This window comes from Mytilus edulis, chromosome 13 (assembly GCF_963676685.1).
Source record: "Mytilus edulis chromosome 13, xbMytEdul2.2, whole genome shotgun sequence".
Lineage (NCBI taxonomy): Eukaryota > Metazoa > Mollusca > Bivalvia > Mytilida > Mytilidae > Mytilus > Mytilus edulis.
The window spans coordinates 28,707,822-28,734,653 of NC_092356.1; the positions used below are offsets into that span (position 1 = coordinate 28,707,822).

The following is a 26,832-nucleotide window of genomic DNA, read 5'->3' on the forward strand; positions in this document are numbered from 1 at the left end:
TCGTTTTCTATCTATTTACCTCGAATGATTGTTTTCTGAAGTTTCAATCTAATGGACATAAATATTATTTAAATATCGTAAATACTATGCGCATCAATACTATATTTTGTCAGTGATAGGGCGATGACGTCAACAAAAACTGTGTTGATTCTCACCGATAGATGTCGCTGTAATCATTTTGTGGACACAACAAATAATTTCAGCCACATCACTTCAACTTTAAGCTTTAATTCAACATTACTGAACAGAAGATATGCAAGGGTGCCCATAGACAACTTTACCATTATTAACAATTAATGCAAAAATGCATTAAAAACTTCTCACATTTACTGTCGACTTGAAAAAGAGAAATTAAATGCAAAGAATATCTACTCTAACAGTAACAAGAAGTTGAAGAACAGGAAAAATAAGCATTGTCATTGAACATATTTTTGTCAAAGATTTTAAATTTGCTCAAAATTATAAGTAAGAAATATGAAAGGAAAGAAATTATGCACAATCATAATGATATTTTTGGTGCACATGGTAAATGGTCGCCCAAAAATACCATTGAAAGAGGTGGATGCTGATCAACCTTTACCACTCGATAAACTTGAGCCACCTGATCATTTAGAGGCAGTACGATTTGAACAAGATGGAATGCTGAACAAAGATTTCCATAAAGAGGCTTTCATTGGAAATCATGAAGAGATTGATGATGACCCTGTTGATATTGCAGATTCTAAACTTAAAGATATCTTCAACAAGTAAGTTTTATTAAGGACATATATTTAAGCCATAGTAGAAGGTTGTAATGGGGGTGACTTCATTACAAAAAATGGTAAAGTTTCTTGCCAAATGACGTTAACGATAATTTTTGGTGCATAACGATAAAATATGCACTTTCTTACAGACGATAAAACAATCAAATTGATTTTGACGAATCATGTTAAATTTTTCCCCAAAAGAACAGCAACATTAATTATTTGAGACCTCTGACGATTCACGGTAAGGATATTTTGACGAATCATGATAAAATTTTAATCAATTTGATGCTAACGGTAGCCGAAAATGACTGTTTGACGCCTGACGGCGTTCCTACCCTCAGAGTACAAGTAGTATTTGAAAGTCTTATTGATAACATCATGAATAACACTTTTGAACGGTTTCTCAATTTAATTGGAATTTAAGATTTCACAGAACTTTCCATAGATCTGGGATGATTGTTCAATAAATTGTATATTAGAATAAGTTTAAAGAGCATATCATAGAAGAATAATTCAATTATATTTTCCATACAATTGTCTCACATTATCGATTTCTTGTTAAGTTGTTTTTTTCTCTGCTTCTTATAGTTATAAAGTAAGCTTGTTTTTTTTGACAAATACATGTACTGTACATGCTGTTCATAAGACAATTATTTTCTTTTTTACCAGAGTGGATACAGATTCAGATAGTCATATGAGTCTTATTGAAATAGAATCCTGGATCCAGGACAAGATAAGACAACATTTTGATGAAGCCTTAGAAGAAAATGCACACATATTTACACACATGGATCCTGATGGCGATGGTATATTGTCAAAGTTACTCAATAAGCATGCAAAAAAATAATGCATATATATATTGTTAAAAATATAAACCATTGTGTTGTTTTTTTTTCAACTTTAAATATTTTATTTCATAAACCATTGTATAGCGAAATGTGCCAACACTTAAAGCTTATTCAAGAAAGTATATGCAAAAAAATAAAGAAACTGAACATACATGTATTGCTATCCTCAATTTGTTTATTTAAGCACAAAAATGTACATTTATTGAATCCCTGTACACACATCATTAAATTTTTTGTAAAATGCACTATAAAGTACAAGAACAGTACCACATGTGTAATTCATTTGATTCATTTGATTCATTTAGTATGAAATGTGTTCAGATTTAAATACCCCACCCCACGCCCACCTGTCTAAATAGATGATGCCAACACACATTTAAATTTAACAAAAACATGTAAATCAACAGTTTACAATAAGTTTCTACAAACCTAAGCATGTTCAAAATATATTATAAGTTCTCAAATTGTTTTGTCATAACTTTTCTGGAAGAGAACAAATCAGTAATACTTGTCCATTCATTAATATAATTATCATACAATTTTTTTTTCTAGGTTTAGTTGACTGGAAGGATTACTACAAACATTTCCTGCTGGCTAAAAAGTATGATGTTGATAAGATTGATAGCTTTCTGAAAGATTATGGAGATCAAGCTTTAGATATGAAGGACACTGGTGAGTCTAGCTCTATAAAGGAAGGGAATCTAAAGTTAAGAGAAAGTGGTGAGTGTATCAGTACTATCACTTAGTATCCGTATGCACATGCCTATACTTGTTACAGGATGTAGTGACACTACGGTGGAGACATTTATTTTCGTGGGTACCAATTTTCGTGAATTGAGGAACACTTGGATTTTTCATGTATATTTGATTTCATGGTTTTGGTTTAGTCTGCATACATGTTTATATTCCTTTATGAAATTTTTAATTCGTTGAACATTTTAAAAATTTGTGGTTCTCCTGTACCAACAAAATCCACGAAAATTGGTATCCAACGATATCCACAGAATCTTACTCTCTTTCTTTTTTCTTAATTAACATACCAGTATCTTTAAGAGTCTAATCAATGTACAGCCTCAAATTTGTGTCCCATAATGTAATGACATTCAGATCTGTGAACCTTTGTCAAACCTCAAATTTGTGTCCCATAATGTAATGACATTCAGATCTGTGAACCTTTGTCAAACCTCAAATGTGTGTTCCATAATGTAATGACATTCAAATCTGTGAACCTTTGTCAAACCTCAAATTTGTGTCCCATAATGTAATGACATTCAGATCTGTGAACCTTTGTCAAACCTCAAATTTGTGTCCCATAATGTAATGACATTCAGATCTGTGAACCTTTGTCAAACCTCAAATTTGTGTCCCATAATGTAATGACATTCAGATCTGTGAACCTTTGTCAAACCTCAAATTTGTGTCCCATAATGTAATGACATTCAGATCTGTGAACCTTTGTCAAACCTCAAATTTGTGTCCCATAATAAATGTAATTACATTCAGATCTGTGAACCTTTGTCTAACCTCAAATTTGTGTCCCATAATGTAATGACATTCAGATCTGTGAACCTTTGTCAAACCTCAAATTTGTGTCCCATAATGTAATGACATTCAGATCTGTGAACCTTTGTCAAACCTCAAATTTGTGTCCCATAATGTAATGACATTCAGATCTGTGAACCTTTGTCAAACCTCAAATGTGTGTCCCATAATAAATGTAATGACATTCAAATCTGTGAACCTTTGTCAAACCTCAAATGTGTGTCCCATAATGTAATGACATTCAGATGTGTGAACCTTTGTCAAACCTCAAATTTGTGTCCCATAATGTAATGACATTCAGATCTGTGAACCTTTGTCAAAACCTCAAATTTGTGTCCCATAATGTAATGACATTCAGATCTGTGAACCTTTGTCAAACCTCAAATCTAGGTCATTTTCTCAGTTATGTCGTGCTATGAACCTGAAATTTGTGACTGTTTTTGTATTTAAATCCTCTTAATAAAGTAGTTTCAATAATGTGGCATGTCTTGGACAGGTAACTATAGGGAAGGACACAGATTTGAAGCTGGACATAAATTTATTAACAGTTTATTATTGAGGAGTGAATTAACACTAACAATTTGGGTGTACTTCATGCATACCAGTTTAGTTTGCTTTGTTTCTTGTGTGAATCTTGAAATTTTTATCAGCTGTTATATGTAAATACAGAAAAACAAGGTGATCAAAAAGGTCTTCCATTTTTGTCAATCCTGAAAATTTTATCATGGAAGTGAGACACACTTCAACATTGTTGTCCAACATTTTTGTGTCCACATAATTAACATTTAAACTCAGTCCATGAAATTAGGATTCAAAATGTGTTCAAATATGACATGAAAAAACAAACACAAGGGTAATCAAACTTAGATTTCATGTAATTTTACCTTTGGTGAATCAACTCCTTAAATAAGGTATTATATATGAAGTTTTAAAACATTCATGTGAACATAGTCATACTGAATGTATAAATTTATAGACAGATATAAATGAAAAACATAAATTGGGTAAGACAAAAGGACATAATCGCATATGAAACTGTTGAATTTACATTAATGTTTACAATGTTTGTTTTTAAAATGTATTGATCAATATTTATTATTTATCTTTCAGACCGAGACCAGTTAGTCCGGTACAAGTTTAAGTGGACAGATGTAGAACAAATGCCAATGGACAATAAACTGAACAAAGAAGAATTTTTAGCATTCCGTCATCCAGAACAAAGTGGACTTGCCATGAAAAAAATGATTGAGACAATTTTGAATTCTCTAGGTAATCTATCCTTTCCTTATTTGCAAAACAAATGGTTTCCACAAGAAATGCAAGTTTGCCTTGATCAGTATTCTTCTATCAGAAATATCAGAAATAAATATAATTTTACTGTAAATCACAGAGCATATTCTGTTTTCACTTAGAGCTAATTTCCTATTGCATGTAGAGCAAGACTTTGGTTAGCTTGCTTGCTTTGTTTGTATATTGTACAGTTATAATTGGGATAATGTTGAATTAAATTTAAATATATATATTATATACAGGTTTAACTTTGCCTATATATATTGTTTGAAGATGTCAATCTTAATTACAAAGCTTGAGTAAACATTTATACAAACAAAGCAAGCAAGCCCATAACGGTTTACTCTACAACTTACAAGCATTAGGAAATAAGCTTTAACTGTGAAAACCCTTACAATTTGAATATGAGCTCGAAAGATCAGTGATATATTTTATATTTTCATTTTTTTTTTTTAAATGCATAATTTAAGATGGTAACTTTAAAAAATAAGTAAAACATTTTAAAGTTTTTAGTGTTACATCTGTATGGATCTAGAGTTTTGAGAGAATTGTACCATGGTGTTTTACTACATTCTGTTTACCCAAGACACATGTAACTGGAAAGCCTTTTTGATATAACATCCTCTACAATTTAAAAATATTTAAGATCCTTTTAAACCTACAGGTTAAATGTACAAGGATAATTATTTTGTTATTGAACTTTATTTCACTTTGAACTTTTGTACTTTTCATGGTCATCGTTTAAAAGTAAAAACAAATTTACCTCATCTTTATATAATATATATTTTTTGTTAGATACCAATAATGATGGTAAGCTTACATTAACCGAATTTGTTGCCCTGCCACCTGGTGACGTGGAGGACGACGAACAAAAGAAACTGGATGATCGATATCAGGACGAAAGGAAAAAGGAATTTGTAAATGCTATAGATAGTGATAAAAATGGTGTTGCTACTCAGAAAGAGTTAGAGGTAAGAAATAGGACAAATAATTTTAGTGAGTGGAAAAAGCGTATTCCTTTAAAGCTGTTATTCTAATGCTAGCAAGTTAAAGGTTTGGTTGACTTGCTTGCTTTGTTTGTAAAAATTTTTGCTCAAGCATTGTAATGAAGATTGACATCTGCTATCAATTGATAGGTGCATTATACTCATTATTGTCATTGGAAGTAAAGCAATGTATACAAGTCCTGCCTATTTATTGAAAATGCTATATTTTTCATAATTTTTTTTAAAGAAAAGGGGGGTGCCAATGTTAAATATATGAAAAGTCTAGAGAGAATTATTTCCTGCCAAATTCTCAATGGCTTATATCTTGAAAACCTGCACACGGACCCTTCATTTTTTTCTGTCTTTCGAAAAGTTTGTTAATTTGAAACAGAGTAGCGAACATCCTTAATTTCAAATATATGTTGTTTTATAGGACTATGTTGATCCCAGAAATCCACAGCAATCTAAGGCAGAAGCTGTAAACCTTCTACAAATGCTAGATGATAATAAAGACGGAAAAGTTTCTATGGATGAAATGTTTAAACATAAAGATATCTTTGTAGACAGTAAATGTGTCAACGTGAAGAGAAGTCTACATGACGAATTTTAGCATCACATAAAAAAATGATATAAATCTTGCATAGAATAGCATTCTGTGATATGATAAAATTGAGAATGGAAATGGGGAATGTGTCAAAGAGACCACAACCCGACCATGTTTTGATTCAGATGGGGAAGCACCTAGTCCTGTACTTCTTTATAAAAAAAAAGAGAGAGAGAGAATGAAAAAAAAGAAATATTAAGCCAACTTTGTGTAAAAATAGGTCCTCTTATTTCTTTTTCTCAGGAGCACCCCTTAACATTAAAAAAGACCAGGATGACGGGCGACACTAAGTGTCTGACTTTAGAAAATGTCAATTGTTGAAACACTTTTTATCTGGCTTCTTTAGATTTATTCTTGTTATTATGGCATTGCCTACTGGGGATTTTACATTTGTCAACAAAAACAAATTGTGGTACGTGATTTTTTTTCCCAAAAACTAAAAAAAATATCTGAGTTGTGATCTTTTGTGTTATTATTTGAGTATCTAGTTTAAGGACTATTTTTGTATTTTTTACCTTAGAAAAAAGCTTCGAGTGGTATATGATATATTATGTGTGGGTTTAATTCATGGTGTTATTGATTATTAGGTCAGCTTAAATTGAAATTTTAATTGTACATACAAGTTATCATGATGGTTTAATTTTGATTGTACATGTACAACTAATCAGGATGATTTAATTTTGATTGTACATGTACTACTAATCTTGATGAATTAATTTTGATTGTACACATACAACTAATCATGATGGTTTAATTTTGATTGTATATGTACAACTAATCATGATGATTTAATTTTGATTGTACATGAACAACGAATCATGATGATTTAATTTTGATTGTACATGTACAACTAATCATGATGGTTTAATTTTGATTGTACATGTACAACTAATCAGGATGATTTAATTTTGATTGTATATGTACAACTAATCATGATGATTTGATTTTGATTGTACATGTACAGCTAATCATGATGATTTAATTTTGATTGTACATGTACAACTAATCATGATAATTTGATTTTGATTGTACATGTACAGCTAATCATGATGATTTAATTTTGATTGTACACTTACAACTAATCTTGATGATTTAATTTTAAAATTCTATGTCATGTCGAATGAAGTATAACCTTGGGTTATACTGAAGTATAACCTTTGGGTTATACTTCAAGGTTATATTATTCTAAAATTTTATATTTACCTCCAAATATGCATTCCATTTGCCATTTCTTAACTTTATTTCATTTCTTGTTTTTCTTTCGTCCTTTACCTACCCGTTCAGGAAATCTTTTTTTTAACTCCTTTTGTCCTCAGAAGTATTCTTATAGAGATCAAGTTTTATTTTTTGTATAATCACTTTCAAAGTAAAATTTAAAAAATCTCTGAAATAGTTAACTGCACTTTTAAGTTATTGTATAAAATATATGATAGGATTTGGTTAAATACTTTCTTCCATTTTTTTTTTAATAGAAGTTGAATGGTCACTGTGATTTGATTTATATATTTACTGGATTTTTCTATTTGTTTTTGTGTCTGTGTGTTTGTGTGTGAGGAGGTTAAATTGTTTTTATGAGGGTTATTTTTCTAGTTGAATTGCTTGTTATAGAGCAATTGTTATTTTGTTTAAATCAATTATACTTTTGAATCAAAATAAAAACCTTCCTCTTTTTGCAGCATTCTTTGCACATTTCTAGTATTTATTTTCTTAGTTGACCATTGAGTAGATTACACCCTCAATAACTTACAGTCCACCAAACTGTTTCTGCTGCAATATCAACACTTTTTTTCTACGTGCAGATTTTTTTTTAGATCTACAATATATACATGTTCTACTTTATGGTACAATTAAGTCTTTCTTTATTCTTTTATGTTGTAATTGGTGCAGTTTATCTTGAGTTTAGAATGAGTTATTAATGTAATTTATATATATAAATAATTATGTTCTTATTAAATAATAATCAACTGGTTCTAAGATTCTACTTCCTTTTGCCCTTGCAATTCTATACTGTGGATTCATATACCGGTAGTTTTTCATGCATACCAATTTTCTTGGATAGAAGAAAACTGGCATTTTCATGAATATTTTAATGGTTTTGCCGAAGTCTGCATACAAATCAATAGAAAATTTGTAAATCGTCGACCATTTAAATTTGTGGTTAACTTATACCCACTAAATCCACGAAAATTGGTATCAAACGAATAATATTGAATCCGCGGTGCAAGAATACTAAAATTTAGTGTTTCAGTATTCTTTTTAAGTTGTAATAGGTGCAGTTTTATATCATGAGTGTAGAATGAGTTATTAATGTAATTTATATAGAAATATTTATGTTCTTGTAAAATAATAATCAATAGGTTCTCAGATTTTCAATGGTTTTTGACCCAACGATTCTTAAATTGTTTGTAGTCTACAAATAACTCTTTCTATAATAGATCAATAGCAGAATAAACAATCACCTTTTTGTTTCTATTTATTTTTAAAATAAATTGAGAATCTAAGAACTTTTGGTATGTTATATCCGAACAAATATTTGTATTGAAAAAATTGTGTTCTTTTTTTGTGTGTGTTATTTGGTACAAATGTATTGATTTGAGAGACAAACTTTGCTCAAACATGCATGTACATGTATGATTTGTTAAAATTTGCATAATAGACAACAGATGTATTTCTCGGCTGTTGCATTGTGACATTTATGTAATAATGTTTTTATATAATGTATTATAGTGGATAGCATCTATCAAAATAGGAACTCTTGAATGTTTATTTTTGTTACATTTGTTTATGTTATTAAAATACAAAATATAGTCCCATTTGTTTTGAAATGTATTCATTAATAATGCTATCATTACCGGTACTCAAGAATGACAATACTTTCAAGATGAAGTTACTTGGTTGCTGATATGCCATATAAATTATGGTACTTATTTTCATTAAACATTGTAATGAGGGCCCTCATGGGGTTTTTGATTATGTGATTACTTGGCCGTTTTTTTAATGATTATTTGATTATTAAGCCAAATATTTCATGATTATTTGATTACCTAGGACTGTATTTTTAGTTTATGATTATTTGATTACTAAAGATAAGCAAATATTTAATGATTTGTGATTATATTGGCAAAAAAATGGTGATTATGTGATTACTAGGACCCCCCACCCCATGAGGGGCCTCTGTAATGTTCCAGCTGTCAAAAAATCATCACTCCATGTTTTATTCTGTAAACCAACTTAATTTCTCGAGCAATTTATTTTCGCGAATAGAAAAACGAATTGAATTTAAATTACGCAAATCCGCATAACTTGGATTTTACCTTATCTAAACACCTCTAGTAAATTAGAAAATATCGAAATCGAATAGCCGCGAAATGGACTAGATAGGGCTAAATGCAAAATAAAGTATCCGTGAAAATAAGTTGGTTTACAGTACCGTATATATCTGGCCGTAGGGCCTTCACATAGAAAAAATGTATCTTTGAATTTGTTTTTGTTTGTTATGTGTATATGATGCTAGCATTTTTCATATTTTGTTAGTGTGATATAGTTGGGATGTCAACTTATAAAGGTGTTTTATCAGTTCAATATAAATATATGTATATCAACGAAAAGGTGTACCTTATGTATAGCTAGATGTCAGCTTTCATACCATATTGTGGGATACCTGAGGTTATAATTTAATTATCTTTTTTTATAGAATTGTTTCTATGGCAGTATTTTTGTGGGGTTTATTTTTTTTTAATTGTCTTCACCTGTTCAAGAAAAACAAACACTAATGGATTGATTTAATCCCACAAAACTAATGGATTTTTTTAAACCCACAAAATTGCACATATCTGCAGAAAAAAATCAGACACCTCACACAGAGAGATGCAAAAACTTTATCTTAATAGGAAGGCATTTGGAATAAATTGCTAAGATTTTTTTGGAACTTTCAAATACTGTTTCATCTCTGAAATTTTCCAAACTGACCTAATAGAATACTTATTTATTTAAACAAAATTTCAGTACGTATAGAGGCAGCCAGCCATGTAGCTAATGAAAGTGTGTTTTTTCTTGTAGTTTCAATTTTAGATGCACATTTCTAATGCAGTATTGTATCTCTTGTTCATAGAAATGAATATTTTGTTACTGAATATTTTTGTTACAATAAAATCCTTTACTATTATGTTTGTTTGATTTTGTTCCTAGATAGGTGAACAAATTAAACCAGATGCTCCGCAGGGCGTAGCTTTATACGACCGCAGAGGTTGAACCCTGAACGGTTAGGGCAAGTATGGACACAACATTCAAGCTGGATTCAGCTCTAAATTTGGATTGTGATTAAATAGTTGACACAGCATAGGTTTCTGACACAGAATAAATGTGTTCTAATGAACTTAAAATTTTTGTTTCTCTTAGAGCAATTCACTATGCTGTTGAATATTAATCCTCTCAAAAAAATGTTTGAAGAAATTTTCTTTTTTATTTATGAAATTTCAAATGAGAAAAATTGAACCCAATTTTTTTAATCACATCCCCCTTTCCCTTATTCCAAAACTAATCTCAATTAAAATTTCTAATGGAGTTTGCAACAATAACTACTCATTTAAATACATCATAAAATATTAAGATGTAAAAAAACTGCTTGTTATCACTGAATGGTAAAGATTATTTTAATTTATCAGTTGGTAGTAAAAAGTGAATATACATTGTATATTGTATATAACAAAGATTTAAGTTGATTCTGGACAAAGAAAGATAACTCCAATTAAAAAAAAATCTTGCTATTGCACAATATTTTGCAATTAGATATTTCTTGCTTACTATTCTGGACAAAGAAAGATAACTCTAATTAAAAAAAATTTGATATTTCACAATATTGTGCAATTAGATATTTCTTGCTATTGCGCAATACTGTGCAATTGAAAAGACTTGCTATTGCACAATACTTAATATAATAATTTTAGATCCTGATTTGGACCAACTTGAAAACTGGGCCCATAATAAAAAATCTAAGTACATTTTTGGATTCAGCATATCAAAGAACTTCAAGATTTCAATTTTTGTTAAAATCAGACTAAGTTTAATTTTGGACCCTTTGGACTTTAGTGTAGACCAAATTGAAAACAGGACCAAAAATGAAGAATCTACATACACAGTTAGATTTGGTATGGTATATCAAAGAACCCCATTTATTCAATTTTTGATGAAATCAAACAAAGTTTAATTTTGGACCCCGATTTGGACCAACTTGAAAACTGGGCCAATAATCAAGAATCTAAGTACATTTTTAGATTCAGCATATCAAACAACCTAACTGATTCATTTTTTGTCAAAATCAAACTAAGTTTAATTTTGGACCCTTTGGACCTTAATGTAGACCAATTTGAAAACGGGACCAAAAGTTAAGAATCTACATACACAGTCATATATATTGACAGTTAGATTCAGCATATCAAAGAACCCCAATTATTCAATTTTGATGAAATCAAACAAAAGTTTAATTTTGGACCCTTTGGGCCCCTTATTATGTTGGGACCAAAACTCCCAAAATCAAACCCAACCTTTCTTTTATGGTCATAAACCTTGTGTTTAAATTTCATAGATTTCTATTTACTTATACTAACGTTATGGTGCGAAAACCAAGAAAAATGCTTATTTGGGTCCCTTTTTGGCCCCTAATTCCTAAACTGTTGGGACCTAAACTCCCAAAATCAATACCAACCTTCCTTTTGTAGTCATTAACATTGTGTTTAAATTTCATTGATTTCTATTTACTTAAACTAATGTTATTGTGCGAAAACCAAGAATAATGCTTATTTGGGCCCTTTTTTGGCCCCTAATTCCTAAACTGTTGAGACCAAAACTCCCAAAATCAATCCCAACCGTTCTTTTGTGGTCATAAACCTTGTGTCAAAATTTCATAGATTTCTATTAACTTAAACTAAAGTTATAGTGCGAAAACCAAGAAAATGCTTATTTGGGCCCTTTTTGGCCCCTAATTCCTAAAATGTTGGGACCAAAACTCCCAAAATCAATACCAACCTTCCTTTTGTGGTCATAAACCTTGTGTTAAAATTTCATAGATTTCCATTCACTTTTACTAAAGTTAGAGTGCGAAAACTAAAAGTATTCGGACGCCGGACGACGACGACGACGACGACGACGCCGACGCCAACGTGATAGCAATATACGACGAAATTTTTTTCAAAATTTGCGGTCGTATAAAAACAGTGGTTTCTTTAGTTTAAACATATTTATTGTTCTGGACAGGACAAACAGATTAGACAAACGGGTTCTAAACAAGCATTTTTCTTGTTTCAGAACAATAACTTGTGTATATGTGAAAGTCTCTATTATAAATAAGATGGTTTTACTACAAGGCTCACATGAATTTTACATTACCAATGAAAAATGTTAATGAGTTCTAGGTCAGGAATTCTACCTGAAATAATATACTGACCGACTTTAGAAACGCAACACTAGATTATTCTTTTTAATTCCCGTTTTCAAATATGCAATTTTTTGTAAACAAACTTATGAAGAGAAAGTTTTTTCATTACTTCAATATTAAAAAAAAAAAAATGCAGTTTGAAAGTTGAATTGATTACGTCATTTTCAATGTTCAAATATTGTGTTATACACTAAAACCCTTTACCAATGAATGTGTCACTGTCAAAAGCAATGACTGCCTGTAACAAACGCCCAAAATGATTGTCAAAAAGGTCAACCAATTCTGTTCGGAACGTTTTTATGCCCCACCTATGATAGTAGAGGGGCATAATGTTTTCTGGTCAGTGGGTCCGTTCGTTTGTTCGTTCGTCTGTTCGTCCCGCTTCAGGTTTAAGTTTTTGGTCAAGGTAGTTTTTGATGAAGTTGAAGTCAAATCAACTTGAAACTTAGTATACATGTTCCCTGTGATATGATCTTTCTAATTTAAATGCCAAATTAGAGTTTTTACCCCAATTTCACTGTCCACTAAACACAGAAAATGATAGTGCGAGTGGGGCATCCGTGTACTATGGACACATTCTTGTTTTTTTTTTGCTGTTGTTCCATTGTTCCAGGTCAGAGGAGGGATTGGTGTCAAGAGCCTGTAATTCAGTGGTTGTAGTCTGTTGCTTTTTTCAATTTTCATAGAAATTTTGTCATTTCAAGAGTTTTCATTGCTTGCTATGTGGTACAGGTTTTGATTATTGGTAAAGGCTGTTCAGTGACTTCAAGCTGCACACTTCTACTTCATGTAGTCTCTGGTGGCAAGTAGTCCCATTAGCAATCATACTACATCTTTTATATTTTTCTTAAACAAACGAAAAATAAACAACATATTATATTTTTATGATTTAATAAATATAAAAATGTTTTACTTTTAAAAAATGCTCAACATTTTATTCAAAATAAGACAATGTTGTACAAATTCATAACAACTATATAAATGTGAATTTCTACAAAGTGAAACAATGTCAGTTAAATCTGATTCAAAAGCATTCTGTCAAAACAGACATTCAGTTTCTCTATTAGTACTTAATTGATAAATATATATACGAACTCTTTTATGTTCTTTTTTCTAACAATTAATTTTCATATACTTTCGTATATTAAAATTAAATATCATAAAAATGTAAAAATCAATGTGGACTTCCTTGGTCATACACATTATCTTTTCAATTGGTCGTTTCAGAATCTTATGCATTCTGGGTAATATTTTTCAAAAGCATACACCAAACGTTGTGATTGGTTTAAAACGTTCTAAACAATGAAAATTCAACCAATGATGCAATGTTATTTTCATTTTTGAGTACGAACAATGAAATTACCCATAGCGCCCTAGATTCTGAAAAGGTGAATTGAAAATTTGTAAAATAACTATCTTGAAAAACTTTTACCACTAACTTGTCTTTGGAAACAAGTGTAAATTAAATTTAAAAAAAATACTACATTATATTTAAAAACATCTATAAAAAAGCAAAATTATTTCGGTAATTTTTAAATATTTCAAAATTCTACAAAAATAAATATCAAATAAAAAAATAAATAACAAATGTATTACTCCTTTAAAAAAGAAGTTCTAACATGAATCTGGATTAATACACCTCAATAATATTAAATGTAAAATTTTGTATCAATGGTGGTTATTTTAACAACTGTAAAATTGGAATGGACGGTTTATATACAAATAAATATCACAGTTAATATTTGGCATTTAAGCTGCCATTAAAATAGCATCTTATATTCCAGCACAACGGTAAATATAAAATATAAATGTACATATCTGATGAGGGAATGGACGGGTAAATAACACCAGTGGTTTATTATTCCATAATAACGTAATACAATACATTAAATCTTCAAAAAATATTTTCAATTTTCTTTGAATAAGGCTGCAGATATTCCAATAAGATTTTATTGTTGTAATATCTAAGATTTACGAATGTGACTTTCCCAGGAAATGTCTTATTTTACAATAAATGAAATATGAAAAATATACAATAATGTCACTGTTATTAGGAATTTATGTATAAATGGAAATAATTTGAGAATGTTTTATTAAGACTAGAATGTTAATAATGATTCTTAATGTAGTAAAATGCTACATTAGTGATTGGTAAATGCTAATAAAATAAAGGTATTTGTATCACTATATGCATACAATGTATAAAAGAATATCTAGCGTGGCAATCAGTCTAAAGCATAAAGCTGACATTCAGCAAAACAAATATTTGCTTTTACTGAAGTTTTCAAGGCGAAAGTAATAATATACTTTTTTAAATTAATTTCATAGTTTCTCTTTATCTATTTTTTTTAGCAATACTGTGTCCAACTGAATATGAGACAAATCCTTCATTTTTTATCATTAGTTATATTTGTGAAAGTAAAACTTAGATCTAAATGCCAAATTATGTCTATATTCAAATATATTAGCATTCACATGTACCATAATTGGCTGTGTATAATACGCAGTTATGTATAGTATGCACCCCCTTTTCATCCCCCTCCCCCAAAAATCGTAGTAAATATTAAAATTTTGAGAGAAAAAATGTCAAGACCTTCTATTAAAATGTTTGATAGCATTTTGAGACTTGTGTATAATTCCTGCTTAGCTATGAAAGTACAAGTTATCTACATGTTACTATGAAATCACAGCGATTCACAGCGCCTGTAGAAGATGGCTCACCTTAATCACCTACAACTATCCTACATAAAGAGCTACTATCGAAACAAAAACTAGGATGTATGGCGACTGATTATAAAAAAAACTTACTAAGCCTACAGATATCTACCACTATATATTTTGTGTGTAAAATTAAAGTCAAATCTTATTTCATGTTCTTATGATTGATAAAAAAGATTTCGTTTAAAGCCACTCATTTTAACCTATGATAAAAACATCAATGTTAAACATAAAATTTTATGAGGCCTCACATAAGGTTTGACTGTAATTTTAATGTTTCAATGTTTCATCCCTCAAGAAATTCTTGTCTAAAATTGGTACAAGCTCCTTTCTATTCTCACTGCCAACACAGATGATGTGTTAATGATTAAAATATGCAAAATAAATCCAATCGAGTACAAATTTTTCACTAAAAAAACTGCCATTTACAAAATTGATTTTTCTCTCTGTTATTTTCATAAATCACAACATATATTGATAAAATTATAAAAAATAAATCTTGAAAGATTGGGCAAAATGAAAACAGTATGCAGAAAACATTCAATGACTATCTGGGAACCTACCATTTAATTTCGGAAATAACATTTTTATTTTTATACTGGTCAATGTCAATCATTGATATTCAGTGACACAATAGGCAAACAAGAAAACATTTTTAGGAATCCATTAAATGTTGAAGACGTATTTTCTTCCTCCAGCTGATAATGTAAGTTCCCAGATAATGCATTTCACCTATGAACAACGAAACTACCAAAAACAAGACATGACTGAAGGGCGAACATGGAATGATATAAAAGATGACTTTTCACTTCATACTAGCCTGCAAAAGGGGGTCTCTACTCCTTAAATATAATGTAATAGTGTAAAATATTAAACCCTTTTAAAGTCTATTGAAAATCCCCATCCCCAGCACTAAAAAATTTTGATTCTTGAAACAATGAGCGACTACTAAAATCCTTACAGCATATGAAAAATCCCTTGTTTTCTCAATTACATGACTAAAATACATATGGATTCAAAAATCTGCTAAATAAATGAAACCCCTGGGTTTAGAATTTTTTAGATGAATAAAATTTATTATTTCACAAAACAGTAGAGATGTTCCCTTTAACTTAAATATAATCGTTCAGCTTTATAAAAGAAATCTGTCCCAACAAAAACAAATAAAAACATCATTTTTTCTTGTTACCTTTTAAAAGTTTTTGCAATGGTTAAGTCTTTTTTTCAAATGTTGAAAAAAAAAAATCAAAAATTTATATCTTTTTTAAATCTATCAATTAATGAAACCAACTTCATTTCGCGAATATGTATAACTTGGATCTTTCCTTATTAAACTACATTGTACATCAAGTTAATTAGAAAATCGCCAAATTAAATCGTTGTGAAGTAGCTGGAGATAAACGCGAAATAAAGTATCCGTGAATATAAGTTGGTTTACAGTATGATATTTTTGCAATTATTTAATCCATCTTTCAAGGGTTAAGAAAACAACTGCCAAATATTTAGTTTTTTTTTTTGTAACCTTTCAATTATGAATAAGTTAGAAGCTGTATAAAGTGAAAAGTAATCTTACGTAGATAAATCATACTAACACACTACCACAGAACTATAAAATGTTAAAACTAATAGATGCATAAAATCATTTCCTAATTCTAATTCAATAAGTTACATCGAGATTTTTTTCTGGACAACATCATATTCTGACATGATTTCATGAATACTGCCTAATCTATATATCTGTTTAATTTAGCATAGTTATGTACTAGTAGGTGCGAAAAAAAATATTCCTATTTCTAATTTTAGAAGTCACATGAAGATTGTTTTTATTCTGGACATATCAACTTCTTCCATGATTTCATGAATACTGCCTAATCCATATATCTGTTTAATTTAGCATAGTAATATAGATGCAATAAAAAAAATCTTGTTTATAACTTAAATCAAGATTTTTTTTCTGCTCAACACCATGATTTCATGAATACTGACTACTCTAAAGACTATTCTGTTTAATTTAGCATATATAAATAAATAAAACTAAGCATGGCACTTGTGAAATAAATACTACATATCTATACAAATAAATATGGTTTCCTGCATGTAAAATAATTAGAAGGACAAATTTTACAAAAGTAAATGATTTGGAACATATTGTCTCATACAGAAAATGTGGATTTTTGGATTTTCAAATTTTCTTAATGATTGGAGAAAACTTAACATTGGCCACATTGAGTTTTTGGCACCATGTAATAATGTACATTTTAAGGCAAATTATGACTTTTGATATCTGATTCTTTGCATAATTAAACTAGTGCATTGTTTTCACATTAAAGGAAATTTAAACTACAGTATAATTTTGTCTTAATCATCAGTGACTACAAATCTTTGGTTTCAGATATGTCAGTCAGGGGTAGATCCAGCCATTTTTTAAAGGGCAGGGTTTTTCAACTATATGCCCCCATTCAAATGCATTGATCGTCAAAAAGAAAGAGATTTCCAACCTCCCCCTGGACCCCCCACTGTTAGTAATGATCACATGATACTGTTTTAAATTCAAAGTGTAACTCAATCTAAATATTTTTGATAAAATAAGTTTCAAAGTTAAGGGGAAATAACTCTGTTATCTGTTATTGCCCCTTATTTAATGTATCTTCAGACTTTTTTCACCAGTCTGTATAAACATTTGAAGTGTAGTAATTCTGGTATGATTGCAAATATGACAACTATCTACCAAGGAAAATTTTTCATGAACTAAGTTACACACTGAAGATAAAAATAAAACGACAAAATTATACTGTAGCAAATTTCCAGTCCTTTTTTTCAGCCACACTTTTCACAATAAAAATATCAAGATTAAAATCCATTGTAAGTTATACTGCAAGGCTCGTTGACTAACAAGTGTTTTTAATCTTAAGATTTTTGTGAAATGTTGACTGTTTCTTGAATCATACACAATAAAAAACCTAGGACGGAACTCTAACTGCCATTTTAATACTGTGTTAATCTTATTAGATATATCATTATAAAATAACTCAATCATTCTTATATAAAACAATCACTTTACATACATATTTACGAATTTTAACTTAATATAGCAAGTTTTCATAAATAATCTAAAGGTCTATCCTGGCGTCATGTGCTGTAATCTTGACCGAACGATTCCTCGCTACCCGTCTCTCCACGGTATAAGTCAATCATGTGACTTGAGGGATAGGTTCGATTGAGGTAGTTATCTATAGACTGATTACGGAATGGAACTAAGTTTTCTACATAATGGTCGGGATCATTAGCCCAGCTTGTGTCTGCATTACTGCCGATCCCGCTGGTACCCCCAGCAATGCTGTGGGTGTGGGAGTGGCTATGAGTCTCGGGAGTAATTGCTCTGGATATCTGAAAAGAACTAAAAAAATAAGAGACTGAAGATCAGATAAAGATGGTTAGAAAGAAGCACAAAAATGTTAGTTTAAGGATGTTTGCTCCTCTATTTTTAGATTTTTTTGTCAGATTTTCGAAATCTTCTGGTTTTATCTATTTGAATGCCTTAAAAAAAATTGCCCATGGCCCCCCCCCCCCCCCCCCCATTTTTCTTTTTATAAATCTTTTATATGTACAATTATAAGCCATCTATAAAAGTCTTATAAAATCTGTGTTATCTTTTAATAGTTTTTGAGAACTTTAATTGGTCAACGTTAAAGCTATGAAAAATCAAGAGAGAACATTTTCCTGCCAAAATTCCAAGGCTATATATAATATCTCAAAAACAAGCACATTGACCCCTTTACTTTTTTTTGCTTTCTTGCTTCCTTAATTTATACCCTATCAATATTGCTAGTTTTATGGAAAGTTATTTATTTTGAAACTGAGCAGCAAACTTCCTTAAAGACAATTAAGAAAGCATAGGCATAAAGTATTTTTCAACCTTTCAACAGAAAAGTAATTAGCCATGTGCAAAAAAAAATGTGTATTCTTTTATTTGAGAGGGAACAAAATTTTGCAGTGGAAGACTAATTTGTATTTTTGTGGAAAGTTGATTTCATGGTACATGTATTGTTGAGGTCTGCATACAAAACCTTTAAAAAAATTATTCTTCTTTAAATATTTAAATATGTGATTTTCTTTTAACCATGAAAATCCAAGACAATTGCTATCCAATGAATAATAATAAATCCACAGTCTCTGAACTTAGCAAAAGAATTAGCAAATTGTATAACACTTGTGTTACCAAAATATGTATTTAATATTTGACACTTGTTATTAAGCAACCAAAAATCCAACAATGCACATTCTATTACTGAGTAAGAGATGAGAGGTCTTTAACATGACGCTAAGAGGCCGAGGACAGCATTTAATGATTTGAAACTACTAATTATACAATTATGTAAAATAAAAATCGACCAAAGAAGCAGAATCACACAATCTTTGTTCTGTCATTGTTGAAAACCCATACTGTGACCTACAGCTGTTAATTTCTAGGTCATTTGATCTCTTGTGGAGAGTTGTCTCATTTGCAATCATACCATATCTTCTAATTTTTATATAACATAAACAGTATTTACCTCTCTATCTTTGCCTACTTTGTATGCCTTCAGTAATTTATCTAAAGCATTTTTCTGTTGTAAAATCTGATCTATACGATCTTGAAGGCGTGAATTCTCCTCCTCTAGAAACTTTGTACGGACTTGTAACGTCGATACCATTCTGCGTTTTTCCCGTATTTCCTCTTCGTGATCTGTGATCCTGTAATAAATGTGATTCGCTGAAACAACATCATTTGGCGTGTTAGTATATATATGCCAGAGCAGCCAAGCTATACTACAGGGGTGAGAAAAATCACAACAAACAGTACAAGTGCAAATTTTAAGAAAAGTAAAGATATTGCTACTCAAATCTACAGGAGAAGAATATATTAGTATTACTAGTATAAGTGATTAAATTTCATGTAGAGATAAGAATTTTTTGAGCTAAACTTTTCATGAGGTATTCTTTTCATATTTCCTTGTTCCAAATTATGATCTTCTTTCTATGAGGGTCTCTATGGGGTCCTCTATTTCTGTCTTGTTTTACCAAATATTCTAAAAGTTTTAGATTTTAGAACCTCTTCATTATTCTCTTTTCTTTGTTTTTGCCGATTTTTTTGTATTTTTGGTCCTTTATTCTCTATTCTGTAAACACCACCCCGCACCATCTTCTTTTAAATTGAATGTTTAGTGAATTAATCTTATTCCCAAAAATGTTATACAAAATTTAAAATGCGATTTTTGGAAATTCAGAAATTATTGGGATGTTTTTCTTATTACGAAAAATGTGACTGGGTAAAAAGCGCAATAATTTTGAAATTTTTTATATGAATTTAACAGGATTTTTCTCAATATCACAAAAATTAAAATCGCATTTTAGACTTAAATGACTAATTCGCAATAATAAATGCACACAATAATTTCTAAATTTACAGAACATAGGTTAAAAATTGCGAAAATCTATATTTTTAATACTAAACTTTTTTGTGATTGTTCTTTTCATATTTGAAATTAAAAAGTACAATGAGCAAGGTGAAATTAGCCACAAGAATCAAGCTGTGCTAGTGCAAGCTGCAAGCATACAAGTTTGCCACTATGTAGCATATTATAAAATTGCATAAAAATCAATAATTTCAGTTCCATTTTATCAACCATATATTTTTTGGCTTGAAATCAGTCACATTTCTACATTTTGGTGCAAATATGAAATATATAGAAAGTCAAAAGTACTAGTTTGAAAGCTGCATGCATATCATATTCCTTTCTTGCATTTGAAAATTGTGATGTCATGTCTTAGGTAATATAGTACAGATTATACAGCACTCAAGGTGATCTGATCAAAATTACCTCTGCTTGCCAGCAGTTTTTGCTCACTGAATGCTGGTTATTTTGGGAGATGATTATGCAAATTCAACAAAAATGAAGGCATAATCACTCAGATCCACCAGCCACCAACAGTTTCAGAGATAATAATGCAAAGCCACAGATGAGTGATTTTAATTGAATCAATTTATGTGTATTATAGACTGAAATGTGAAAAACAACTTTTTTTCAATGTTTAGCCCTATCGAGTAGATTTTGTTGCAATTTCACATATTTGCAACATTTTTTATTTGCAAATTTTGTGTACATAGTTGTGGAATAAAAAAGTTGGGTTACAGTATATAACAGCAACATTGCATCATGACATGAATTTATTGAAGCTATAAATGAAAGCACAAACCATTCAGAAACATACATTAAAGTTAGCTATATCATAAAGATCAACCAAAGTATATACAATCTCTAATTTCTGTAAATATGTTTCAATTTAATACAGTAACTTTATGGCATCTAAAGTTTTCTTAGTTTAACATATTTGGATATGATCAGTTAAATAATGAAATTTATCTTATCATTGAAAATAAGATTTTTGAGGGTATAATTTTTTAGACCTTTCTCAGGAGTGGATTCATGTCTCAAATCAGTTTTGTTTTGGATAGGATAAACAAACATCCCAAAAGATCTAAAATGGCAAACACCCACTATCCTCATATGAATTTCTGCCCCCCCCCCCCCTTCTTTTATATTAGCTCAGATAACTTACTGTGACATTAACTCCCTTTTATCATGTAACAGTTGTTGATAATTTTTATCCATTTTCTCCTTCCAATCCATCTCCTTCCTGAGAGAATTCCTCGTCAATCTCAGATCCTCTTCACATCGGCCTATCTGTTCCTGCATCCTAGCTCTCTCCTTAGAATATATCTCTCTGAAAAATAAACAAAATGATTTCATTGTAGTTTTTTTTTACTCACTCTTTTTGTTGTTGTTGTTGCAATCAAGTTTTATATTAGTACAAATGTATAACAGATGATTGAATAATTGCATCATTGTGCAACATCATATTAAATGTACTGGTAATGTGCACACACATCAAGATTCCAGATATCTGTATAGCATACACTTACTTAAAGAATAGTCAACATAATAAAACTATTCATATTCTATATGTAAAACTGACAACAATCAAGTAGTATTTAATAGCAACGACCTTTCACCTGGTAGCACGTGTAACTGATTTTCTTGCAAGTGATAAACAAATCTGCCGAAAGCTATTTGCTGAAGCCATACTGTGATTAACCAAAAGAGACTATTCAACATCGAAAATTTTGATTTTGATTTTTTCTTCTTTGAAACTAAGTAAGAAAGCTCACACCAATACAGTTGACAACTTGTAATAGAACTGATTAATAAATTATGTTTCTTAATAGATCGAAAGATGGTTTAATTGTGGTATGTTTTGTAATATATATGTTTATATCTGATCAAAAGGGGACAGATTTAAAGATAAATCGATCAGGAAACTACTTTACTGCACCTTTCTCAAAACTAAATTTGATAACCAATTTTCCATTTTTTCTATACACCTATAAAGCATTTCTACACAAACCCAATAGGCATCTATAAAACTAAAATCTATAAATGTAATGACCTGTAAATCATGCATAAATAAACGTTAAATTATTCAGAGAGCATTGTGTCAGAAAACCCACATAAATAGTGACTAAATCAAAGAGTTAACTATAACCCATAATGAATAACCATCATGCACATTCTTATTTATTTACTTTATTTTTTTTTACTTTATCTTTTTTTATTTTGAGTATAAGATTATCACAAACAAGTCTTTGCTATCTTTTAAAATTTGAAGAAAAAAAAATAGATATGAAAACACTATCAGTTGAAATGCAAACTTAATTGTAGAAAGGCGGTGGGGATTGGAAGGGGTTATAACCCCAAATTGCCTTAAAAAAAGGCTTTCTTTTCAGATTCCCTAAAACAATTATCATTAATTCCTGAGTCCTGATAAGTGTAAATCCCAAATTCCCAGAAAAATAAAGTCCTTATCTCGACATCATTGATTGATCCAGAAAAATTGACTTATAATACAGAAGTCTTAGTTCCTGGAAACTTTATGACAGATGCACACACTGGAGACCCAAAAAACATGACTGTAGGAATTAGATATTGAATATATTCCACATTGGATATCAAAACAATTTTAACATACGGTAAACAACATTTTGACCAAATGAAATCATGGGTACAATGTAGGTCAAAGTTACTCAAATGTATTGGTCTAGTACAAAGCAGATTATATTCAGGTCTCATTTTTATGATTTTTGTTTTGGATATGCATGCAATTCTTGTCATTGAACGATAATTAAATGTTCTAGATAGACAAAGATAATAGGGAAATACCACTTATATATGCAAGCAAGGTTTCTGAGGAATATACCTATCTTTAATAAAAGTTAACAAAAATAAAAATAACAAGATTTATACTACTATGCCTTTTTCACTTTTGTGTTTGAGAATTAATGGATGATTTATTTTTTTTACGCCTACATGCATATTCATTCCTGAGATTTCATACACATAAGCTGTGACTATACATTACGTTAAAATATACAATACATTTTTACATATCTGATTAACATAGTATTACTTGTGTTTACAATGTGTGCACTTTGATGGGAATTCACATCTAATAACAAAAATAATATTCTAAAAAAAATAATTTCAAAAGACCTACTTCCTTTGCATAACAATGTCATCTGAGACAAAGCTCCTGAAAATGGATACATGAAAATGAAAACTCTTGTGGATTCATAATTATTTATGGGGTACCAATTTTCGTGATTTTTCATTGGTATAGGTGAAGCAAGATTTTAAATGTTCAACGAATTATAAATTTGCTATTGGACTGAAATCAAATATCAATGAAAATGAAAAATTTCCTTAATCCACGAAAATTGATACCCACGAAAATAGGCGAAGCCACAGTAAGTCAACTACATCGCATCTAGAAATGAAATTTTCAAATTCTAATATCTTTCAATTTCAATAAAATTATGTTTGTTTCAGAAATCACTGAAAGTTCTATTTCCAGTTTAATGAACTTTAATAACAGAAATGATTTAAAAAAGAAATTTTTAAATGCGGACTGTATTCTCTAAATGGCCATAAGTAGCTATGCACTACATAATATATACCATGCTGTATATTATATATATCATAACAACAATGTATAGAAATCTTATTCAGAAGCATCATGCTAGGTATAAAAAACTTTATTAAGCCCAAGTTTTCATTATTTACAATATAATCTTTTATTATTGCTATTTTACAAAATTTTCCTTTGATAATATCCTTTCTCGGCCCAGTAGAGTAATATGAAAAATTATCGCGTGAAACTAAGGGTGCACGTGCCATTGTCAATGAAATTAACAACGTCATCATAGTTAAAATGGCAATAAACAGATTATCATTGGTCATCTCAACTCTATTGCTGTTCTCACTTTCGCCATAGCCGCTCAAGCAAGAAAATCAATCTTGTTGAGATTGCCAACGATAATCTATAATTTAGTGAGACATAGAATTCTATACTATGATACAAGAAGGGCAAATAGTCTTATCAGATTCTTAAAATAATCGTCCAATCGTACCTGGCTCTCATCAGTTTGACTTTAGTCTTCATCTTTCTCTCTTCGTATTTTCGTTCCTGCATTTCTCTTCTCTCATTTACAGTCAACAGTTCATATTGTAAATCTTTGATTTCCTTTTGTAGTCTTACAATCTGGTCCATCATTGACCTCTTCCCGACCTCTGTCATGTGCTGTTGCTATATTCAAATATGATGAAATACAATTATATAATATACAATGTAAATGCAGAATTTCAAAGTCCCTTATAAATTATGAATGTTAATTCTTAATCATAAAACAAGTAGGTTTCTAGAAGTAATAAAAGATATATCTATTCATAATCAGGAAAATCATTTCAAATATCAGAGTTTTTTGTTCAATTAAAAACAAATTGTACTAGGCACTTTTAAAGTTGAATGACATTAATAATAATGAAAAGTGGATAGAAAACAAAAAAGAAAGTGCAAAATAAAATACAGAAGAAATTATATTTTACTGTTAAAATAATTCTAACAAACTATTCTCATGCATTATATACTGTGCTTAATATTTATATGTATATATATGTACATTTCTACAACATAAAATTACATCTATAAACTGTATACTACATTTTTTGTGACATTTTAAGGCCATTCATCGAAAGTCAAGAATCAACTGTTATCATTTCTTACATGTAATTTATATAAATAAAATTTTTAAAATTTGGTTTTGTTTCATGAAATCAATGCATAATGTAGAAAAGAATAAAAGAAAGTGAAAAGAATAAATTAATGAAACAGCAACCTAACAAAACGATAAGTCAAAAAGACATTTTCTCGATATCTGTAGCATTGTTTATCTCACATAGTTATCATAACATAACCTTGTTACCTCCCTTTGTTATCATAACATAACCTTGTTATCTCCCTTAGTTATCATAACATAACTTTGTTATCTCCCTTAGTTATCATAACATAACCCTATACATTTTGTAAATCTGCTAAAATATGTTAAGCTATAAACTTTCTTTAGCAATAAAATCATTACAATCGAGCAACATTTCACCAATTAACAAATAACATCATGCAAAAATAAACTGCATTCTTTTTAAAGAGCCCAAAACGAATGAAGAATGGATTTTTTAAGAATGAATATATGATATAGATTTCTGTAAAAAAATTAGTAATTTATAATTATTTAGAATCTAGACTTTATTTTTTGCCTTTGCTGATATCATTTTAAGTGTTATTTCAAAATTATAAATTATGATAATTTTTTTTAATTTGATTACTATCATCAGTCAAAAAATTTACCAAATTTTCAATAAAAAAAATTATATCAATGCATTAAAACGCAAAATGTAACTGTCACTCTCAAATAAATGCAATAATCTAGTTTCAAAAATCTTTGATTTCCTTTTGTAGTATTTTTTACAGCAAAGACTTTAATAAAGTTACGAAAAATAAACTGTGTAGATGAAGAATAATGAAAATACTAAAGCCATGCTACAGAAAAAGGAGCGCTATTTTGCCCATAGCTGTACCTGACCATCCCAGTTTGTTGAATACAGGTTTGAATCCTGGCAGCATGAAAATAAAACACCATATTAGTTAAATCTACAGGCTAGAAACAGGCAGCATGAATATTTTGTTCATATTTTTTACTTTGTGTTTTGTTAAATTCATATTTAGGGCTATTCCATTTAATTGTATGTGAGAGGGTTGGAAAGGAAGTTTAATTATTGAATGTGGGTCATGGGTCTTTTTTCAGTGTGGTCTTTTACCATTATGCAAAATTATCTAAAAAATGGTTCTTGGTAGTAGGGATATTTGAAACTCTCTTCCTACCCTACCACATACAATTTTAAAGAAATAACCCTTAATACAGTATCATTTGAATTAAAAAAGAATGAACTTGTTTCTTCAAAATAATATAAAAATATAAAAATATAAATGGTTACCTTTTTGTTTGCAGTTAATGAAATTTGAAACTAGAGGCTCTAAAGAGCCTGTGTCGCTCACCTTGGTCTATGTGCATATTAAACAAAGGACACAAATGGATTCATGACAAAATTGTATTTTGGTGATGGTGATGTGTTTGAAGTTCTTACTTTACTGAACATTCTTGCTTCTTACAATTATATCTATAATGAACTTTGCCCATTAGTAACAGAGAAAAATATTTGGTAAAAATTTACAT

The 26,832-nt window shown here is 29.8% G+C and overlaps 2 protein-coding genes across 3 annotated transcripts in view; one reads left to right on the forward strand and one right to left on the reverse strand.

Moving 5' to 3' along the window:
• Positions 1–108: 108 nt before the first annotated feature.
• LOC139502241 (45 kDa calcium-binding protein-like) lies at positions 109–10,181 on the forward strand. Of its 2 annotated transcripts, none has more exons than XM_071291671.1 (6): positions 109–746; positions 1,416–1,552; positions 2,147–2,314; positions 4,247–4,405; positions 5,222–5,397; positions 5,846–10,181. In XM_071291671.1, the coding sequence occupies exons 1-6, from the start codon at positions 475–477 to the stop codon at positions 6,020–6,022; spliced, it is 1,089 nt and encodes a 362-aa protein (XP_071147772.1). In that variant the 5' UTR covers positions 109–474; the 3' UTR covers positions 6,023–10,181. The 2 variants fall into 2 exon arrangements, with proteins under 2 accessions (XP_071147772.1, XP_071147773.1); XM_071291672.1 differs by having other exon boundaries at positions 112–746; positions 2,147–2,266.
• Positions 10,182–18,152: 7,971 nt separating this feature from the next.
• The window catches only part of LOC139501318 (putative leucine-rich repeat-containing protein DDB_G0290503), a 63,272-nt gene continuing 54,592 nt past the window's right edge, over positions 18,153–26,832 (reverse strand). The window contains exons 25-30 of the mRNA XM_071290353.1: positions 26,177–26,212; positions 24,673–24,848; positions 23,760–23,795; positions 21,768–21,932; positions 19,721–19,901; positions 18,153–18,554 (exon numbers count right to left, since the gene is read on the reverse strand). Of these exons, the coding sequence (XP_071146454.1) occupies positions 18,297–18,554; positions 19,721–19,901; positions 21,768–21,932; positions 23,760–23,795; positions 24,673–24,848; positions 26,177–26,212 (852 nt within the window). The 3' untranslated portion in view covers positions 18,153–18,296. The remainder of the gene's footprint in view (positions 18,555–19,720; positions 19,902–21,767; positions 21,933–23,759; positions 23,796–24,672; positions 24,849–26,176; positions 26,213–26,832) is intronic.